At 33.4% G+C, this 16,959-nt stretch overlaps 1 protein-coding gene across 4 annotated transcripts; it reads left to right on the top strand.

Annotated features, from left to right (window-relative positions):
- Positions 1–9,312: 9,312 nt before the first annotated feature.
- Positions 9,313–16,698, top strand: LOC123214095 (kinesin-like protein KIN-7E). 4 transcript variants are annotated; one of them, XM_044633819.1, is made up of 16 exons: positions 9,313–9,741; positions 9,887–10,004; positions 10,427–10,881; positions 11,446–11,535; positions 11,638–11,738; positions 11,826–11,939; positions 12,016–12,097; positions 12,171–12,238; positions 12,353–12,418; positions 12,506–12,630; positions 13,221–13,557; positions 14,161–14,265; positions 14,353–14,689; positions 14,777–15,273; positions 15,396–15,706; positions 16,194–16,698. In XM_044633819.1, exons 3-16 carry the CDS (start codon positions 10,662–10,664, stop codon positions 16,513–16,515), a joined length of 2,775 nt encoding a protein of 924 aa, XP_044489754.1. In that variant the 5' UTR covers positions 9,313–9,741; positions 9,887–10,004; positions 10,427–10,661; the 3' UTR covers positions 16,516–16,698. The 4 variants fall into 4 exon arrangements, with proteins under 4 accessions (XP_044489754.1, XP_044489753.1, XP_044489751.1 ...); XM_044633818.1 differs by having other exon boundaries at positions 9,313–9,578; positions 14,353–15,273; XM_044633816.1 differs by having other exon boundaries at positions 14,353–15,273.
- Positions 16,699–16,959: the final 261 nt, after the last annotated feature.

Raw genomic sequence — 16,959 nt, 5'->3', positions numbered from 1 at the left:
AATTTATAAAAACAGAAAAATAGTAAAAATACATTTTTAATAAAAGAATATAAAATACATATTTAATATATTTTGAGTTTGAAAATTTAGATAATGTATTTAAAATACAAATTAAATAGAAATACAAAATAAACATCAACAATTCATATTTTTACTAAATATGATTAAAAACAAAATAGGAACAGTCATCGATGGTGGCGGATTTAGAAGAAACTCTTTTTTATATATATAAAATAATGTTTTACTCTCATTTCCTAAATTATTTTCTAATATTTTTCAGAAAATAGAAAATTATATTATTTTGATTTAATAATTCTTCCTAAGACAAATAAGAAAAAATGAGTAAATTGTAGCGCGTGCATTTGTTAACTTGAATGCTAGTGGGGCTGTTAGGTTCTGATACGTTCCTTTTTTTTTTTTTTTAGCTAAAATGATGGGTTCCATTTTGTTGGTGTGAAAATACGAATTCACGCGTTCTGAAAGGCTGTGAAAACCACGTTCAATGGTGGCCAGCTGCTTTGGAAGGTGGGTTCCACTTATCTGGCTGGCGTATGTGGAAGTGAATGTCCTCGGTGTTCGATGTTTCAAGGCTGGGTACAAAAAAAATCCGCTTTGCTTCGTATTTTTATTATTATTATTAGGGGAAAGGAGCATGGGACACCTAAATTTTACTCTAATCTCAAAGTTATATTTATGAGAAATAAAAAACTCAAATTTTTATCTATGATCAAATTATAGTTTAAATTTTTAATTAGAAATAAAAGTAAAATAGTTATTTTACCTATAAAATTTAAAACTTTAAAATTTTATTATTTTCTCCTCCAGGTTTTAAAAATTAACACTTCAACTTATCCTCAAAGTTTGAAAATTTTGGATTTTACCTTTAAGATTTGCTTCCTTCTTCAGCCACAACCGACAGTCAACTCTTTCCACAGATCTCCGTTCTCCGACTACAAAGGACAACAAAAGACGAACTTTCATCGCCCAAATCTGGACGACAAAGTATCATCCAGATCTAGAAGAACAAACGGAGGATGACGCTTCATCATCATGTCTGGATGACATGACAAGCGATGAAGGATAACGGTTCGTTGTCCTTCATCATCGTGTCTAGAGGATGCAACAAAGTGTTGTCCTTTGTCATTTAGGTTGTTCGATGAAGAGAGATCTCTTCGTCGCACCACCGTTATAGTACCAGGAGAAGGAGAAGGCCAGAGACGACATCGGAGATAACGTCGGAAGATGAAGTTGAAAAATGGGGGTGAAACTGCTGTTTTTGAAAGTTATAAGGAGCGACTGAGCTTTGAAAAATATGGAAACCCTAGATTTAGGGTGAAAATATTACTTTTCAAATTTTAAAAACTTTAGGTAAATATGAAATATTAGTTTCTAAAATCTGGGGATGGAAAATAATAAACTTTATAATTTTTAATATAAACAGTAAAATAACTATTTTACCCTTTCTTTTGATAGAAAAAATTAACAAAAGTTTGGTCATAGGTGAAAATTTGAGTTTTTCATCTCCTGTGAGTGTGTGTTTGAAATTGGACTAAAATTTGGGTGGGAAATACTTTTTCCCTTATTATTATTATGGGAAAAGGACTATTTCCCACCCATTTTTTACCTCATTCTCAAACCTATACCCACAGCAGATCAAAAACCATTTTTCCCACCCATGACCAAATTGTCGTCCATTTTTTCAGTTAGGGACAGGGGTAAAATCATCATTTTAATTATAAACCTCAAAACTTTAAAATTTCACCATTTCCCTCCTCCACGTTTTAAAAACTAACACATCAACCCATCCTTAAAGTTTGAAAAGTTTAGATTTCACCTTTAGGGTTTGCTTCCTTCTCTGGTCACCACCGACAGTCGACGCATTCCACCAATCTCTCATCTCCAACTACAAAGGATGACGAAAGATGACCCTTCGTCATCCAGATCTGGACGACGAAGCATCGTCCAGATCTGGAAGAACAGACGAAGGATGACACTTCATCGTCGTGTTTGGACGACGCAACGAGCGACGAAGGACGACACATTGTCTAGGTGGAGCGACGAAGAAAGATCTCTTCGTCGCACGGTAGTGGCTTTTCCTCACATCGTGCGATGAAGTGATCTTCGTCTCTTCGTCGTATCATGCGACGAGGAGATGAAGATATCTTCATCGCACCAGAAGAAAGAGGAGGTCGAAGACGACGTCGGAAGATGAAGTTTTTTTCAGTTAGGGACAGGGGTAAAATCGTCATTTTAATTATAAATCTCAAAACTTTAAAATTTCACCATTTCCCCCCTCCAGGTTTTAAAAACTAACACCTCAACCCATCCTCAAAGTTTGAAAAGTTTAGATTTCACCCTTAGGGTTTGCTTCCTTCTCCGGCCACCACTGACAGTTGATGCATTCCACTGATCTTCCATCTCCGACTATAAAGGACGACGAAAGACGACCCTTCGTCTCCCAGATCTGGATGACGAAGCGTTGTCTAGATCTGGAAAAACAAACGAAGAATGACGCTTCATCGTCGTGTTTGGACGACGCAACGAGCGACGAAAGACAACGCATTGTCTAGGTGGAGCGACGAAGAGAGATCTCTTTGTCTCACGGTAGTGGCTCTTCCTTGCATGGAGCGACGAAGAGATCTTCGTCTCTTCGTCGTATCATGCGACGGGGAGATAAAGATATCTTCATCGCACCAGGAGAAGCAGGAGGTCGGAGACGACGTCGGAAGATGAAGTTGAAGAACGAGGGTGAAACTGCTATTTTTGAAAGTTATAGGGGGTGGCTGCGTTTTGAAAAATATGGAAACCCTAGGTTTGGAGGTGAAAATGTTACTTTTTAAAGTTTAAAAACTTTAGGTAAAAGTGAAATGTTAGTTTCTAAAACCTATGGAGGGTGAAAAGTAATAAATTTTATAACTTTTTAATATAAACAGTAAAATGACTATTTTATCTGTCCCTTTAACAGAAAAAATAGACGGTAATTTGGTCATGGGTAGGAAAAGTAATTTTTGATTTGTCATGGGTATAGGTTTGAGAATGGGGTAGAAAATGGGTGGGAAATAGTCATTTTCCCTATTACTATCTACCCATGCACGAATTGATTGTGATAAATTCGGCCATTCAGCCAAATTGTTTTGTGGTTCATCAAAGTGAAGAGGCGTCGGATTATGAGATTGATTATGGAGGAAATAAATTTTTTTAATATAAATGTAATATTTTGGACTTTGAAGCAACGACTATTAATTTTAAAATATATTATCTTAAAATTCTTAAATAATGAGAATAAAAAAAATAATTTTTTAAAATTAAATTAAGAAAAAAATATTAAATTTTAAAATTAAATAAGAAATGAGAATAAACTAAACTATTATTCCTTTAAATAAAATCTTAAAATGGTGGTTTTATTTATAATAAAAATAATAAAATTTAATAATTGAATAAATATTTAAAATTTAAAAAAATAATGGATGAGGAATGAGAAAAGAGGAAACTTTCTATGAAAGTAACTTTTTATAGTTATATTTATAGCATTCAATAAATATATAATAAAAAATTAAACTCTTAGTATTATATAATACCTTTCAATAAAAATAGATACTTAGAAAACTTCCGGATCAATTTCGATAGAGTCATATATGTTCATTGTTGAATATTCAAATAATATATTATTATATAATTAGTTATTTAATTGGATAGTTTTATTATGATTATTTCATCTTGTAAGGGGACATGTAACAATAAAGTGATAGTATATAAATTGATATTCCGGTAACAAGGGGGTCCATAATTTTGATTTGAGAAGGTATGGTGGAATCCCACAAGAGGAGGTAGCAATGTTGGAATGTAATAGGTTAGCTATAGATAAGTCAAAAATATTTGGTATAACGAAGTGTTGGTGGTGAACCCGCTTTAACATATTTGCCACTATCGTCAAACATGAAAGCTCCTTGCAACCCATTTTCACCCACCAAACTAATATCTCCCTTCACCCACGCTGCTTATCTTATGGCCATTGCTTTTTTCTTTCATCCTTCCTTTTTTTTTTTTTTTTTAATTTTCATTTTCCTATCACTTCATGGTGCTTGCCACTATGCTATCAAGAAAATAATTCTCTTCAAATCTTTAATCATGGTTTGAAACCGACAAAATCATAATTTGCCACTTTGATAGGTTCTTGATAAAGATATAAATACCATCGCCCCTAACAATAAATCATTTTCTAATAAAACAATATATTCTTTTTTTATTAGGTATATAAATTATATATCATTATATAATTATGTGTTTTTATATTATTTAACCATATTATGATATATGTATCAAATTATGTATTAAAAATATTTAAATAGTTTTATTGATTCTAATAATCTCACCCAATATGAGATTGATCAATTGTTCTCGATCGGTCATGATTTTTTTACTATTTCAAAGCCCATATGCTATCTAGAATGTGTAAGGCCATCCAAATAAATTGTTGGGCTAACCCTTACTTCTTGATGAGGTTTCGCTCTTATCCATGGGCCATTGAAATGGAGAGTCACAAGAGTAGTTGATTTCATTTAATTTCAATTAATTAGTTGCAATTGACATCGCATACTATGCGATTTCTAATCTCCTTAAGGGCCATACATTATATTCAACTATAAAATAAATAAATCAATCAAGAAGTCATAATTGACAATTGAAGTGGGCGGTTTCTTGATAAGGGATTATATAATTTAGGCCAAAAGACTTCTTCTGACCCAAAATTTAGTGAAATCTTAAAGTTTTATTTTTTAATTTTTAAAAATTTAAACACTTATTTATAAACTATTTTTTGTTAAAAATATCAATTAAAATTAAGAGTAAAATTATTATTTATTAAAAAAATTAAAATTTTATTATATTTTTCTTTTCAAGTTTAAAAATCACATTCCCACCACCTAAAGTTTCTAACTTTTAAAAAATAGTCATTCCTCCTCCCCTCCCCCCTTCCAAATCTAAGGTTTTTTCCTCTTTCTTTTTCAAGCCACTGGAAATGACCACTTTTCAAAACTTGAAAACTTTGAAGGGAGGATTGTGATATTTTTAAATTTAGGGAGGAAAAGTAATACAAGTTTAATTTTTTAATAAATGATGATTTTACTCAACTATAACTGAAATTTTTAATATAAAATAACTTATAGGTGGGTGTTCGAGTTTTAAAAGTTGGAGAATGAGACTTTGAGATTTTATTCTACCTTAAGTGGTAACAAGTCTTTTGGCCTATAATTTATATATGGATTAATTCATTTGGAAATGGACTGTTTTAACATTAATTTAAGTATAATTTTACGGTCTGAGAAAATTTGTTTGGTGTATAAAGTTAATGAAAGTGTATTTTCATTCCTACCATTGTTTTATTGTCAAATTATATTATAGTATAATACGTATGAGATTTTTATCATCGTTCTTGTTTTGTTGACATGAACACATTGTCAAATTAAAAACACGATAATATATAAAACAAAAAGTTTATAACTTTATAGAAAGTTAAACTAGGAAAGAATGTGAAATACTGTATAATGTTAAGTCACGTTAAGACATGATCATGATTAGGACCTCCGGAATCCTTTTTATTTATGCCAATATCAAAGGCATAACGCCAGCAAAAATTGTCCTAACAGTGATATATCATAATAATTGTGATGGTGCCTTTGACAAGAACGGCCAAACTGCCGCTTGTTTTGCTTGAAGGTGGTCTTGAACCATTTGTAATGGGTTGTTAATCCTTCATTAAACAATTGTTTTTGGGTTAATCCTTGATTTGTTATTAGGGTAAATGACAAAATTTATGAACTCTTTAATTTCCTCCCTTTAAAGTAATCACTTAGATTTGTAAGGTGGATGACAGTGGGTAACAATTGTTCACTAAACTTTTGTCATCAAATTTTTAGTCAATATTAGGTGTAATTTTCAATTTCTTTAGTCTCTTTGTAGTTGAGAGTCAGTGGCATTTCACATTGATATTGAATTTCAATTTCTTATAAATACACCATTCTGATATTAGTTGTGGCTTTTCTATTATTTTTAAGAACCTCTCGTATTGACATTTAAATTTTTAAATGGGTCAATAATGACATCTTTAGTCTCGTGTTATATGTACAAATAATATATATAATTATATATATATTATTTATCCACATAGCTTTATTGAATAAAACATAAAATCTAACCAAACCCAATGCTAATTATATATTTCATAAAAAAAAAAAGTTACTAATTTATACATATTAATATTTAAGCAAAATAATACTTATGTATTATTTTATTAATAAGAAGCAAATACTATTAGAGATGACAATAAAGAGGGAAAAGAGGGGTGGGGAGAGGATTTTAATCTCGTCCTCGTTTCTATAGAGAATATTAATCCTCATCTCCAATCTGTCCCTGTTACGAGGATGACAAAAATTTTGTCTTCTTCCTACGAAAATAAATCTCATCTCTATCCCATCTTTGTCCCCACAAAGAAAGATACTCTCCTTATTTTTGTCTTCATCCTTGTGAAGAAAGATCTTCTCTCTGTATTCTCTAAATACAATATAAATATATTAAATAACAAAATTAACTAAAATTAAAATCAGTCCACTATTTTAAATGTCGCTAATATTATATATTAATTATCTTAATATTCACAATAAAAATATAAATAAATTTGAAAAAACATAAATAATCTAAAACTATAAAAATATGTTAGTATTTTAAACAAAAATATTAATATAAAGAGACAAAGATAGAACGGGATAGGACGAGAATAGAATGAGAGGGGACACATATATCCATGTCTTAAATTAAGAGGATATTTTTCATCCTCGTTTCCATCCCTTTCTTATTTTTATCAAAAAAATTTCTTTTTTATTAAAGTCAAAAACCCTAAATTTGGATCAAAATTATCATTTTTAAACATTATCATGTATTGACAATTTAAGAGTCTCATCATCGTTATTATCATCATCAAATGGTCCAAATTAAGCACTCAAGTTGGCAAGTGCTTTCCGTGCCTACGAAGCAACGCATGTTCAACTATAAGCAGATATATAAATTGCAAAGTTTCTTCGGTGATTCATCACGCTATTCGTGTAATTATATCCCGTTGTCATTGTCCCTTGTGTGGTTGGTTTTCTCATGAGCTCACCTCTTTTGAAGGCTCATTGAACCAAACTCCCCCTCACATAAGAGGTTCTACATAATCTTGCATAGTAGTAAGTCTTAAATATTGGCCATTTTACACTGCATCTCAAAGCCAACATGTTAGAAGAAGGCAAGGGTAGTTAATATTTTTTATTTTTTCACCTTTATATTAACATAGCTTTTGAGTTGGCCGCCTTCTTTATGCTGCCGCAGCAGGACCTCCTTTCATGGGTTATCTGTTGCTCTTTCTTCTTTTGCAGCCTTTAATTTCTTTCACTTTTCGTACTAAAGATAAGGCTAGTAAATTTTGATATATCCATATAATATTTATGCTTCAAAGTCAGATGGTTCAAAGAGCCAGTCTCCTAATTGTTATAATGTAATTGCAATTTACCAAACCTTCATGCTCCTCCTGCAGGGAAAATAATGGACCCATCTAATTATAAGTACCCGTGCGTGCAAAACCAACCTTATAATTACGCTAGAAAGAAAATATAAGTTATTTATTTTATTTTTACCTAATATATTTTAGGTTAAATCCCAGTCAAAAGCGAAAGAGTTGGTTACATGATGAAATATTTTAACTTTTGACAGTTCTTTTGTCAGCATCTAGAATGCCATGCATCACGCCAGAAAATGAGGCTACCAAATTCAACTATCTACCGGTTTTTAACAATTTTACAAATAAAATATAGGCCGAAAGACATATTCCCACCCATTGGCTGATGTAAAATCAATTTTTTATCTGTTAGGTTATTAAAAATTTAAACTTTTATTTATAAACTATTAAAAATTATAAAAATAGTTAAATTTGAAAAATAAAATTATTATATAATTAATAATATATTAAAAATAATAAAATATTATTTATTTCTCTTTTAGGTTTAGAAAACTAATAAATTTCTTTTAAAATTAAACTTTAAAATTTTACATTTTCTCCTTTAAGATTTTGCCTTTCCCTTTTTTTATGTTGAAACTGGCGGTTTCACTCTCTCTCCTCTTTCCTCGTGTATCTTCGATATGTTTCCCACCTTAGTGACTCTTCTTTGTTTGGTGTCTTCATCACCGACGAAGGAAAGTCATTAAGGGGAAAGCGCGCTAGAGATGCATTAGAAAAGGAAGGGGGGAGCAAAACTGTTAGTTTTGGCATTGGATAAAGGGACACATAAACCCTAAGAGAGAAAATGTAAAATTTTAAATTTAATTTTGAAAGTAAATTATTAATTTTCTAAATTTTGAGAAAAAATAGATAATGTTTTATTATTTTTACTATATTACTAGTTAAATAATAATTTTACCTTTTGAGTTAATTATTTTGATTAATTTTAATAATTAATGAATATAAATTTAAATTTTTGATAATTAACGGATGAGAGGTTGAGTTTGTATAATACCTTTGGTGGGAAATGGTTATTTGGCTTAAGATATATAATTTATACTATGATGCATACATTTGATTAAATTAATGATTGGTTGTTGGGATATCCTCTCCAAAGTTTCTAACAAGAACAGACCATTAATGAGTTATATGGTGATTGATTTAATAAAATTTAATACGAATCCAATCACAAATCTAAATTCTCAAGTAATCTGATGCTGACTGGGCATGTTCATCCCCCCTTTGATGTAACCGACCAACCGTCACCACGTCTACTTTACCGCCCCGTCCCTTTTTCCCGGGAACAGAATTGCTACAGATAGATATATTGTAATAAGGGAAGTCAAATGAAAATGTTATTCTTTTTTTATTCTTATTTTTTAGTGGTTGTAATGTCTGTCGAAACAATATTGGAGATTGTTTATCAGATTTATCCTATTAAAAATTTGGCTCAACAATTTGCTGTATATTAAAAATAAATTTTAAAAAAAGTCTCATAGTCAAAAGATTAAACAATCAAACGGTGACATCTGGACCCAGGTACCTGGCAAAAGCACAGAAACCACGTGGCGGGAGATGAAGTCAACAATCTCTTTACTTCACGTGTCTAGCTTTTATAGTCCAGTGGAAATGAAAGGTGAAAATGGTAATTACACAGCTCCTCCAAGCGTTAATCAAAGGTCAAAAGTGGCCTGGTAAATAGTAGACGTTAAGAAACTTCAACGACACTGACGCCGCATCAGATTTACAGCTACTTAAAGTTTCCATTGGTCCACTGCAACGCTCTCTGGGAGAGAGAGAGAGAGAGAGAGAGAGAGACGTTCTAGTTTTGTTTCATCTATTGTGTTTGTTAAAAAGCCAATTCTTCTCTTTCTTATCTGAGCTTTATTTTTTGGTTAGATCATGAGGGTGTTAAATGTATCGCCGATTTTTAGTTTTGCACTGTTTCAACAAGCTGCTTTAGCTTTAGTCCCCTTCTACCGTTTTTACCCTTCGTCTTCACTCGCTTTCTCCTTTGTATCCTTCCTTTAGCCTTTATTCCATCCCACGCGTAAGTGAAGTACTATTTCCTGGAAACTCTCTTCATATTTTGCTCTTCCAAGTCACGTTCCGTGAAAAATCTGCTTAGTTGACTGATTTTGAGATTTTCGTTCTCTTCTTCTTCGATTTTAAAATTTAAATTTCAAAATGACTAGATATTTGAAGAATTGAAGGTAAATTTTGTAGGATTTATGTCGAAGATTTGTTTTAAATTTTCATAATAACGTTCTTATTTATATTATCTTCTCAAGCGTTCAAAGTCCGTGGAAATCGGTGTCATTTCAAGCATTTAAATGTTAGTGTTTTTATTAATTTCAGATCAGAACAGGCAGCGAAAAACCGTGGCGTTTGTTGAATAGAATCTCTGACTATTTGTATTTGGTAACTTTGATCAGAACCGCATTGCACTAAGCGCCTGCTTAAACCGTTTTTACTGGTAATTGTCTATAGTTATGCAGCATCTTTGTTACTTGGTTTTCAAGCATGGTTGGTTGCTATTATGGAAAGTTTACTGTTCTGACAATGCAATTGATATTTTTCTAAGTAAGAATATGAATTGTTTTTTCTTTTGTGTTAAAGAAAGCTTAGGATTAAAGATTAGGCCTGAGCTTTCAATCTTAAATCTTAACTACCTTGTGATTATTGACTAATCTTTTTTAAGTTTTGCATTTGTTTTTGGCTGGTTGGTTGGTCGAACAATAAATTGAAATAATTAAAAAAGGACCACCTCTTTTTGGGTTGGTTGGTTAAGACCCATGATTAATTTTTGTTGTTGATTTAACCTGTGATTAAGCTTTCCTTACTTCTGGTTTATTATATGTGGGTCGGTGGTTAATGTCGATGATTAGTTTTCTGCAGGTACCAGGTGGTGAAAGGTTGGGGCTTACATATTTTTGGCCAGTGCAACAACCGTGTTTTTTAATCACATCTAAATAGTCGTTCATTTTGGGAAAGCAAGAGTAACTGTGATTATTTGACTTGATCAAGGAGTTTGATTTTCGTCTTTGACGATTTGTGTATCATGGGTCTGTCGTGAGTAAATCAGTGTTGGTGGTGGTTTATAGAAGAACGAAGAAAAGGTGGAGTGCGAAAAATGGGGGCTGTTAGTGGGGAAGAAGTTATGAAGATGGAGAAGGTGCAAATGCCAAATGGCCGTGAGGAGAAGATTCTCGTTTTGGTGAGGTTGAGACCTTTAAGTGAGAAGGAGATTGTTGCAAATGAAGTAGCTGATTGGGAATGCATCAATGACACCACCATCTTATATCGGAACACCCTCCGTGAGGGTTCTACATTTCCATCTGCTTATACATTTGGTAAGGAAAATGTTCATATTTTTGTTGCTATCTCATCTGCGTTCATTGTTAGTTGTCTTAAATTTCAAATTATATTTTCATTATAGCGAGTCTTGGTGAGGATTAGGCTTTCATTTAGTATTTTACTATGCACCCAGGAGAACCTTTTTCTATTCTCTGGTTACTGTTTCTTAAGCTTGGATCTAATTTTTAGGAGTCCTGGAATTTCTTGCCGCCATCTTTTTAGGATATAGCATGAATAGTAAACTTCAAGGCCTTTTACTCAAATTTTTATACCTTGTAATATGATGCTATAATGTTACTCATTGCCATTTGTATGATTCATCTCTACACCTACATGTGTTACCAGAGTAGGGAATGATTATGCATCAAATACCAAAATAGGTACTTCAATCATGCAGTTTAATACTTTGCTCCGAGGAAATATGAAAGAAAAGAACAAATCATACAGTTAAATTTGGAGGCATTTGTTGTGAAAAAACGTTTTCACTAGATTTGCATGGTGTATTCAGATATAATTTGATTGTTCACTCTGTATTTCCTCTGTTCTTTTACTGTTGATAGACAGAGTATTTCGAGGTGACTGTCCTACAAAAGAAGTGTATGAAGATGGAGCCAAGTCAATTGCTCTTTCAGTTGTTAGTGGTGTTAACAGTGAGTATGACACAGTGGTATTGCAATACTTTTTCAGGGTTTCCTTAATTCTTTATGTCATGACAAGTGAAAAAACTTGTTCATTAATACTTTTTTCCCCAGCAAGTATTTTTGCGTATGGTCAAACAAGCAGTGGAAAGACATATACCATGACTGGAATAACCGAGTATATGGTAGCTGATATATTTGACTATATACACAGGGTAATAAACTTTCTAATAGTTTTCTTGAGTTCCATTTCTCCTTTAAATTTCTTCATATAATACTTTTGAATGTTTATATAATTGCAGCATGAAGAAAGAGCATTTGTTTTGAAGTTCTCAGCAATTGAGATCTACAATGAATCTATTAGAGATCTCCTTGGCAATGATAATGCTTCACTTAGGCTGCTAGATGATCCAGAGGTGAATGTTATTGTCCTCTAATAAATTTATGTAATGAGTGTCCCAAATATCTCTCATGAATTCTTGTTTTCATCAGAAAGGAACTATTGTGGAAAAAGTCACAGAAGAAACTCTTAAGGACTGGAACCATTTAAAGGAACTCCTTAGCATTTGTGAAGGTAAAGCATTTTACAAACTCCATTATTACAGGATAATTTTTTATCTTTATTTAATTTCATGTTTTCCTGCCAGCTCAAAGACGGATAGGGGAGACCTTATTGAATGAGAAAAGCTCCAGATCTCATCAAATTATTAGACTGGTTTGCACTGACCTCTGTTCTTGTTTCTGATTTTAGTAGTTAATTAACATATACTTTATTTCAATGCTTTAGGATGTTTCAACTTACTCCTTCTTTGCTTTTTAATTTGTGTAGACAATTGAAAGTTCTGCTCGAGAGTTCCTAGGCAAAGAAAATTCAGCAACCCTTTCTGCAAGTGTGGTATATACCTTTAAATCAACAGAGAGTACTCTCTTTTTATTATTTTGACAAGCATGTAAGTCATGTTAAGTTGATTTTGCTTTGCAGAATTTTATTGATTTGGCGGGGAGTGAGCGTGCATCTCAGGCATTGTCAACTGGTGCCAGATTGAAAGAAGGTTGTCACATAAACCGTAGTTTACTGACTCTGAGCACTGTCATTCGCAAGCTAAGGTTGGTTGAGTTCAGTTGGTAGTCAGAAATATGAAACTTTTTGTCCTCAATGTTTTTGACATAGTTTAGTGGTGGTTCACTTGATTTCACTTTCTGGAGAGCTGATACACTTATTTGATAACAACTCATTTAAACGCTGGCTGCCAAAGTAATGTCAGAATTAGTTCTGGGTGTCAGTTGTAGTAATGATTACCTTGAGAACTTTTCTAATTGCAACACATTGAGATGGAACTTTGGGTTCACTTTTAAAATTAGCGGACTTTGTAAAGTGATTTGAATCATTGTTATGAGCCAAGTCAAAATCTGAGCTATTTCCGTTCAGCTCAACTAAGTTGAATAGAACTGAAAACTGAGTTATAGCTTGGAAATAAAGTTTGAGCCTATCTTTGAATATGTTAATCAAAGTTCAAGCTTGGCACAAATTGCTTTGGCTAGGTTATTTCGACACTGAATATTTATTTCTGCATTGAGTGCTCCAAAGTGTCCTCTTTGCCATTATGTTTCCATCTTTTTTTGTTCCCTTTGCAAATTTGTGCAAATGAGGTTAATAATTTAACTTCCTAATCAACATGGTTCAATGATAAATGCAGTAAAGGAAGACATGGACACATCAATTATAGAGACTCTAAGTTGACACGCCTACTTCAGCCTTGCTTGGGTGGTAATGCTAGAACTGCCATTATATGCACTTTGAGCCCTGCTCGTAGTCATGTTGAGCAAACCAGAAACACTCTTTTGTTTGCTTGCTGTGCCAAAGAAGTTACAACAAAAGCACAGGTCAACGTGGTCATGTCTGATAAGGCATTGGTTAAGCATTTGCAAAAAGAATTGGCTAGATTGGAAAGTGAGTTGAGAAGTCCAGCGCCTATTTCATCAAGTTGTGATTATCCTGCATTGCTGAGAAAGAAAGATCTTCAGATCCAGAAGGTTAGTGTATGCCATTATAACACTCAGAAATATGTCACACATCAATATGTCCTTGTCATACAAAAGTTAGGGACACCTTATACAATTGATTTGCTGACATCCTAATTGTAAGTATTTATCTTTTTTTTTTTTTTTTTTTTGCATGCATGAATGGTCAAGTATTCTGATTCTCATTTTTTGGGGTGTCCAAAATGGTCCATAGATATCTGTTGTGCACTGCTTTTAGAAGCACTCATCAAATATAATTATTGTGATGAAGCCAACAGTTTAGAAACAACATGATAATGTTTTTAAACTCAATTGACTTGAATTGGTCACATACAGGAATGAATTTCCAATTATAGTTCTGGAATATTATTTTGGGACAGTTATGTATATTGCTAGACCTTTTGTCCTACCAATTTACACAATACATAATTAGCTGGCCTGGTCTGATCTATATGCACTGATTTTGGGCCTTTGATTGACTGTACGAATGAAAAGGACCTCAAGACATTTGTACTGTGGTATAATCTATATTCACCAGTTCAAAAATGACAGTGGCAGAGGTTAACACATTTTAGTACATATTTGCTGATATAAATTGAATTTTATTTCATGCAGATGGAGAAAGAGATTAAGGAATTAACTAAGCAACGAGATCTTTTTCAATCTCGGGTTGAGGATTTGCTAAAAATGGTTGGGCATGACCAAGGCACAAGACAAGAGGTCAATTTTCATGCATCGTTACTGTACGCCCTCATTATACACAAAGTAATGCTGCATTAGTAACCCCTTTTTCCTTTTTATGTTCAGGCTGCTATCAATCATCATCCAAAGCACCAAGCAGATGGTACATGGGAAGATTCCATATCAGAGTCATCAGGTGTAGCTGATTCGCGTCATATGGATGTAAGGGCTAAAAGGTTGAACGGAACTCATTATTATGACACAGAGAGTGGGAGTAATTCTGATGATCTGTACCACCAGGAGAACACCGAAGACCATTCTTTGTCTGATTGTGCATCTTCAACTCTGTCAATTGGAAAGAATTTTGTAAGAGGGAATGTTTTCGAGGAGAATGCAAATGAGATTGCTTCAGATTCTGATGAATACTGCAAGGAAGTTCAGTGTATTGAGATAGAAGAGACAGGTGAGGATAAGAATGAATCCCGTAGATTATCAAATACTGACACTGAGGTAATGCTAGCTTTGACATATGAAAATGGGGATGCGACAGGTCAGGAAACAATATCAAACCCTGTGAATGGAGATAGAGAAGTGAGTGAGGTCCAAAACGGTTTTAGATATGGTGCCTTGGAGCAGAGACTGAATAATGTACAAAAGACCACTGATTCTCTAGTCAGTCATCCGGATCTTGGTGAACAATCTCCAAGGTCCTTGGCAGCAGATGTGTCGAGTTCTAGAAACCTGACATTAGCAAGGAGCTGGAGTTGCAGAGCAAATCTCATGGCTGGCTCATCTACTCCTGGCCTTGAGAATGGAGAACAAATTGAGAGCACTCCACCTAATGGTATGGAGAAAGACTTTCCTGGAAGACCAGAAGGTTTCCAAAGAAAATTTTCACTATTTAATAATGGTAAAAACAATGCAAGTGTATCAAGAAATGATTCTTCATCTTCTCTGGAGACTGCTTCCATTAAAACCTCTGCAGATGAGGATATCACTAGCATTCATACTTTTGTTGCAGGATTGGAGAAAATGGCCAAAAATCAGGTTAAAACTTCTGAATTCTTCTTGCAAAAATTTTTATCATTTTCAGTAGGTCGGTGTCTCTTGTGAATTTGATTCCTTTGACATTGTTTGATGCATATTTTACTTGTGCATTGTGGGTTCAGGAGACAAGAGTAAAAGCTGATAACTTTGAAAAGAACGTGAAAGATGTAGGATTGGATCCAATGCATGAAGCATTGGCAACGAATGATTGGCCGCTGGTATTCGAGAGACAGCAAAGAGCTATATTTGAACTTTGGCAAAGTTGCAATGTTTCATTGATCCACAGAACATATTTCTTCCTGCTCTTTAAAGGCGATCCATCAGATTCTGTTTACATGGAGGTAGAGCATCGGAGACTTTTCTTCCTCAAGGAAACATTTTCTCAAGGAAATCAGGCTGTGGTAGATGGTCGAACTCTTACTTTTGTTTCAAGGTTATTTCTACCCCTTTCTTGCAGGCTTGCATTGTGGATGCACATAGCTTAGACATCATAAACATCAAAACTTTGTTCCCAGTTTCTTATAAGAAATCCACATATGCAACACTCATGGAGTATATTTTCTTGATGATATCTGAAAAATCCTTGGAATCCTGAATTTGAGAGTTTGGAATGAAAAATGTCTCTTTTGTCTGTATATTGCATGCTTGTTTTCTTTTCTGTCAGCATTTTATGTATGACCAGTAAAAAAGAGAAAAAGGGAGGTGGCATTAAGGGCTGTGATCTCATAGTAGATGGCATGGTAAGAAAACCGTAGGCACTTAAAACTAAGGCTTCGAAAAATTTTTTTTCTTGCTTTAGATGCACCTGCTTTTTGTTGTTTCTCATGGCTTAAGTTTTGTTAAAGTCTTGCATTATCTTTGATGTCATATGTGTGAGTGACTCTACACCGTTTTCTAATATTTATCTATTCCTGAGGCAGTGTGAAGGCTCTTCATCGTGAGAGACAGACTCTGAGCAAACTGATGCGTAAAAGGTTTTCAGAAGAAGAGAGGATGAAACTCTTCGAGAGGTGGAATATTGGATTGGACTCGAAGCGTAGAAGGCTACAGCTGGCCAACCAATTGTGGAGTGATACAAAGGATATGAACCACATCAAAGAGAGTGCAGCCATTGTCGCGAAGCTGATCAGGTTCGTGGAGCAGGGGCAAGGCATCAAGGAAATGGCTGGACTTAGCTTCACACCCCCTGTCACAAGGCGAAGATCGTTTGGGTGGAAAAACAGCATGGCAACCCTTTTGTAAGCTTTGTTTACTCCAATATGTATACAAGTAATTGAGAGAATCTGTTAAATCAGGTAGGTGTAATAGCAATTCTTTTGATGATTGAAGTTGCAACTGATTTGTGTGTATGGACTATAATCATCATTGTGCTGTGTAAATCTCTCATTATTGGTTTTAGTAACATGGCTTTCTGGTTTTGGGTCAGTCTTATTCTGTGGTGCGAAGTAAACTAAACTTTTCGGAACAATGTTATGTGCACTCAAATTTAAGTACTTAATTTAGTTTTATTCTTAGTTGAAAATCATTTAATTGTAAGTTAAGACATTGTTTTAATATTCAATTTGATACTCAAAATTATATACAGATAGATTTATTGAACTTTTTAACTGTTCTGTGTATAAGAAAAGTTTAATTTCAACATGAACATATGCCCTCTGGTATTAGTCATGGTTTAATTTCAACATT

This window comes from Mangifera indica, chromosome 4 (assembly GCF_011075055.1).
Source record: "Mangifera indica cultivar Alphonso chromosome 4, CATAS_Mindica_2.1, whole genome shotgun sequence".
In the NCBI taxonomy this organism is placed as follows: domain Eukaryota; kingdom Viridiplantae; phylum Streptophyta; class Magnoliopsida; order Sapindales; family Anacardiaceae; genus Mangifera; species Mangifera indica.
Note: the sequence above shows the minus strand (reverse complement) of the source record. Positions and strands in the feature narration are given on the sequence as shown.

Excerpts from the sequence above, each read along its gene's own strand:
- LOC123214095 (XM_044633818.1), top strand. The coding sequence starts at position 10,662 with ATGGGGGCTGTTAGTGGGGAAGAAGTTATGAAGATGGAGAAGGTGCAA. Across the intron at positions 11,536-11,637 it reads AGTTGTTAGTGGTGTTAACA|CAAGTATTTTTGCGTATGGT; the intron begins GTGAGTATGACA and ends TTTTTTCCCCAG. Across the intron at positions 13,558-14,160 it reads AAGATCTTCAGATCCAGAAG|ATGGAGAAAGAGATTAAGGA; the intron begins GTTAGTGTATGC and ends TATTTCATGCAG.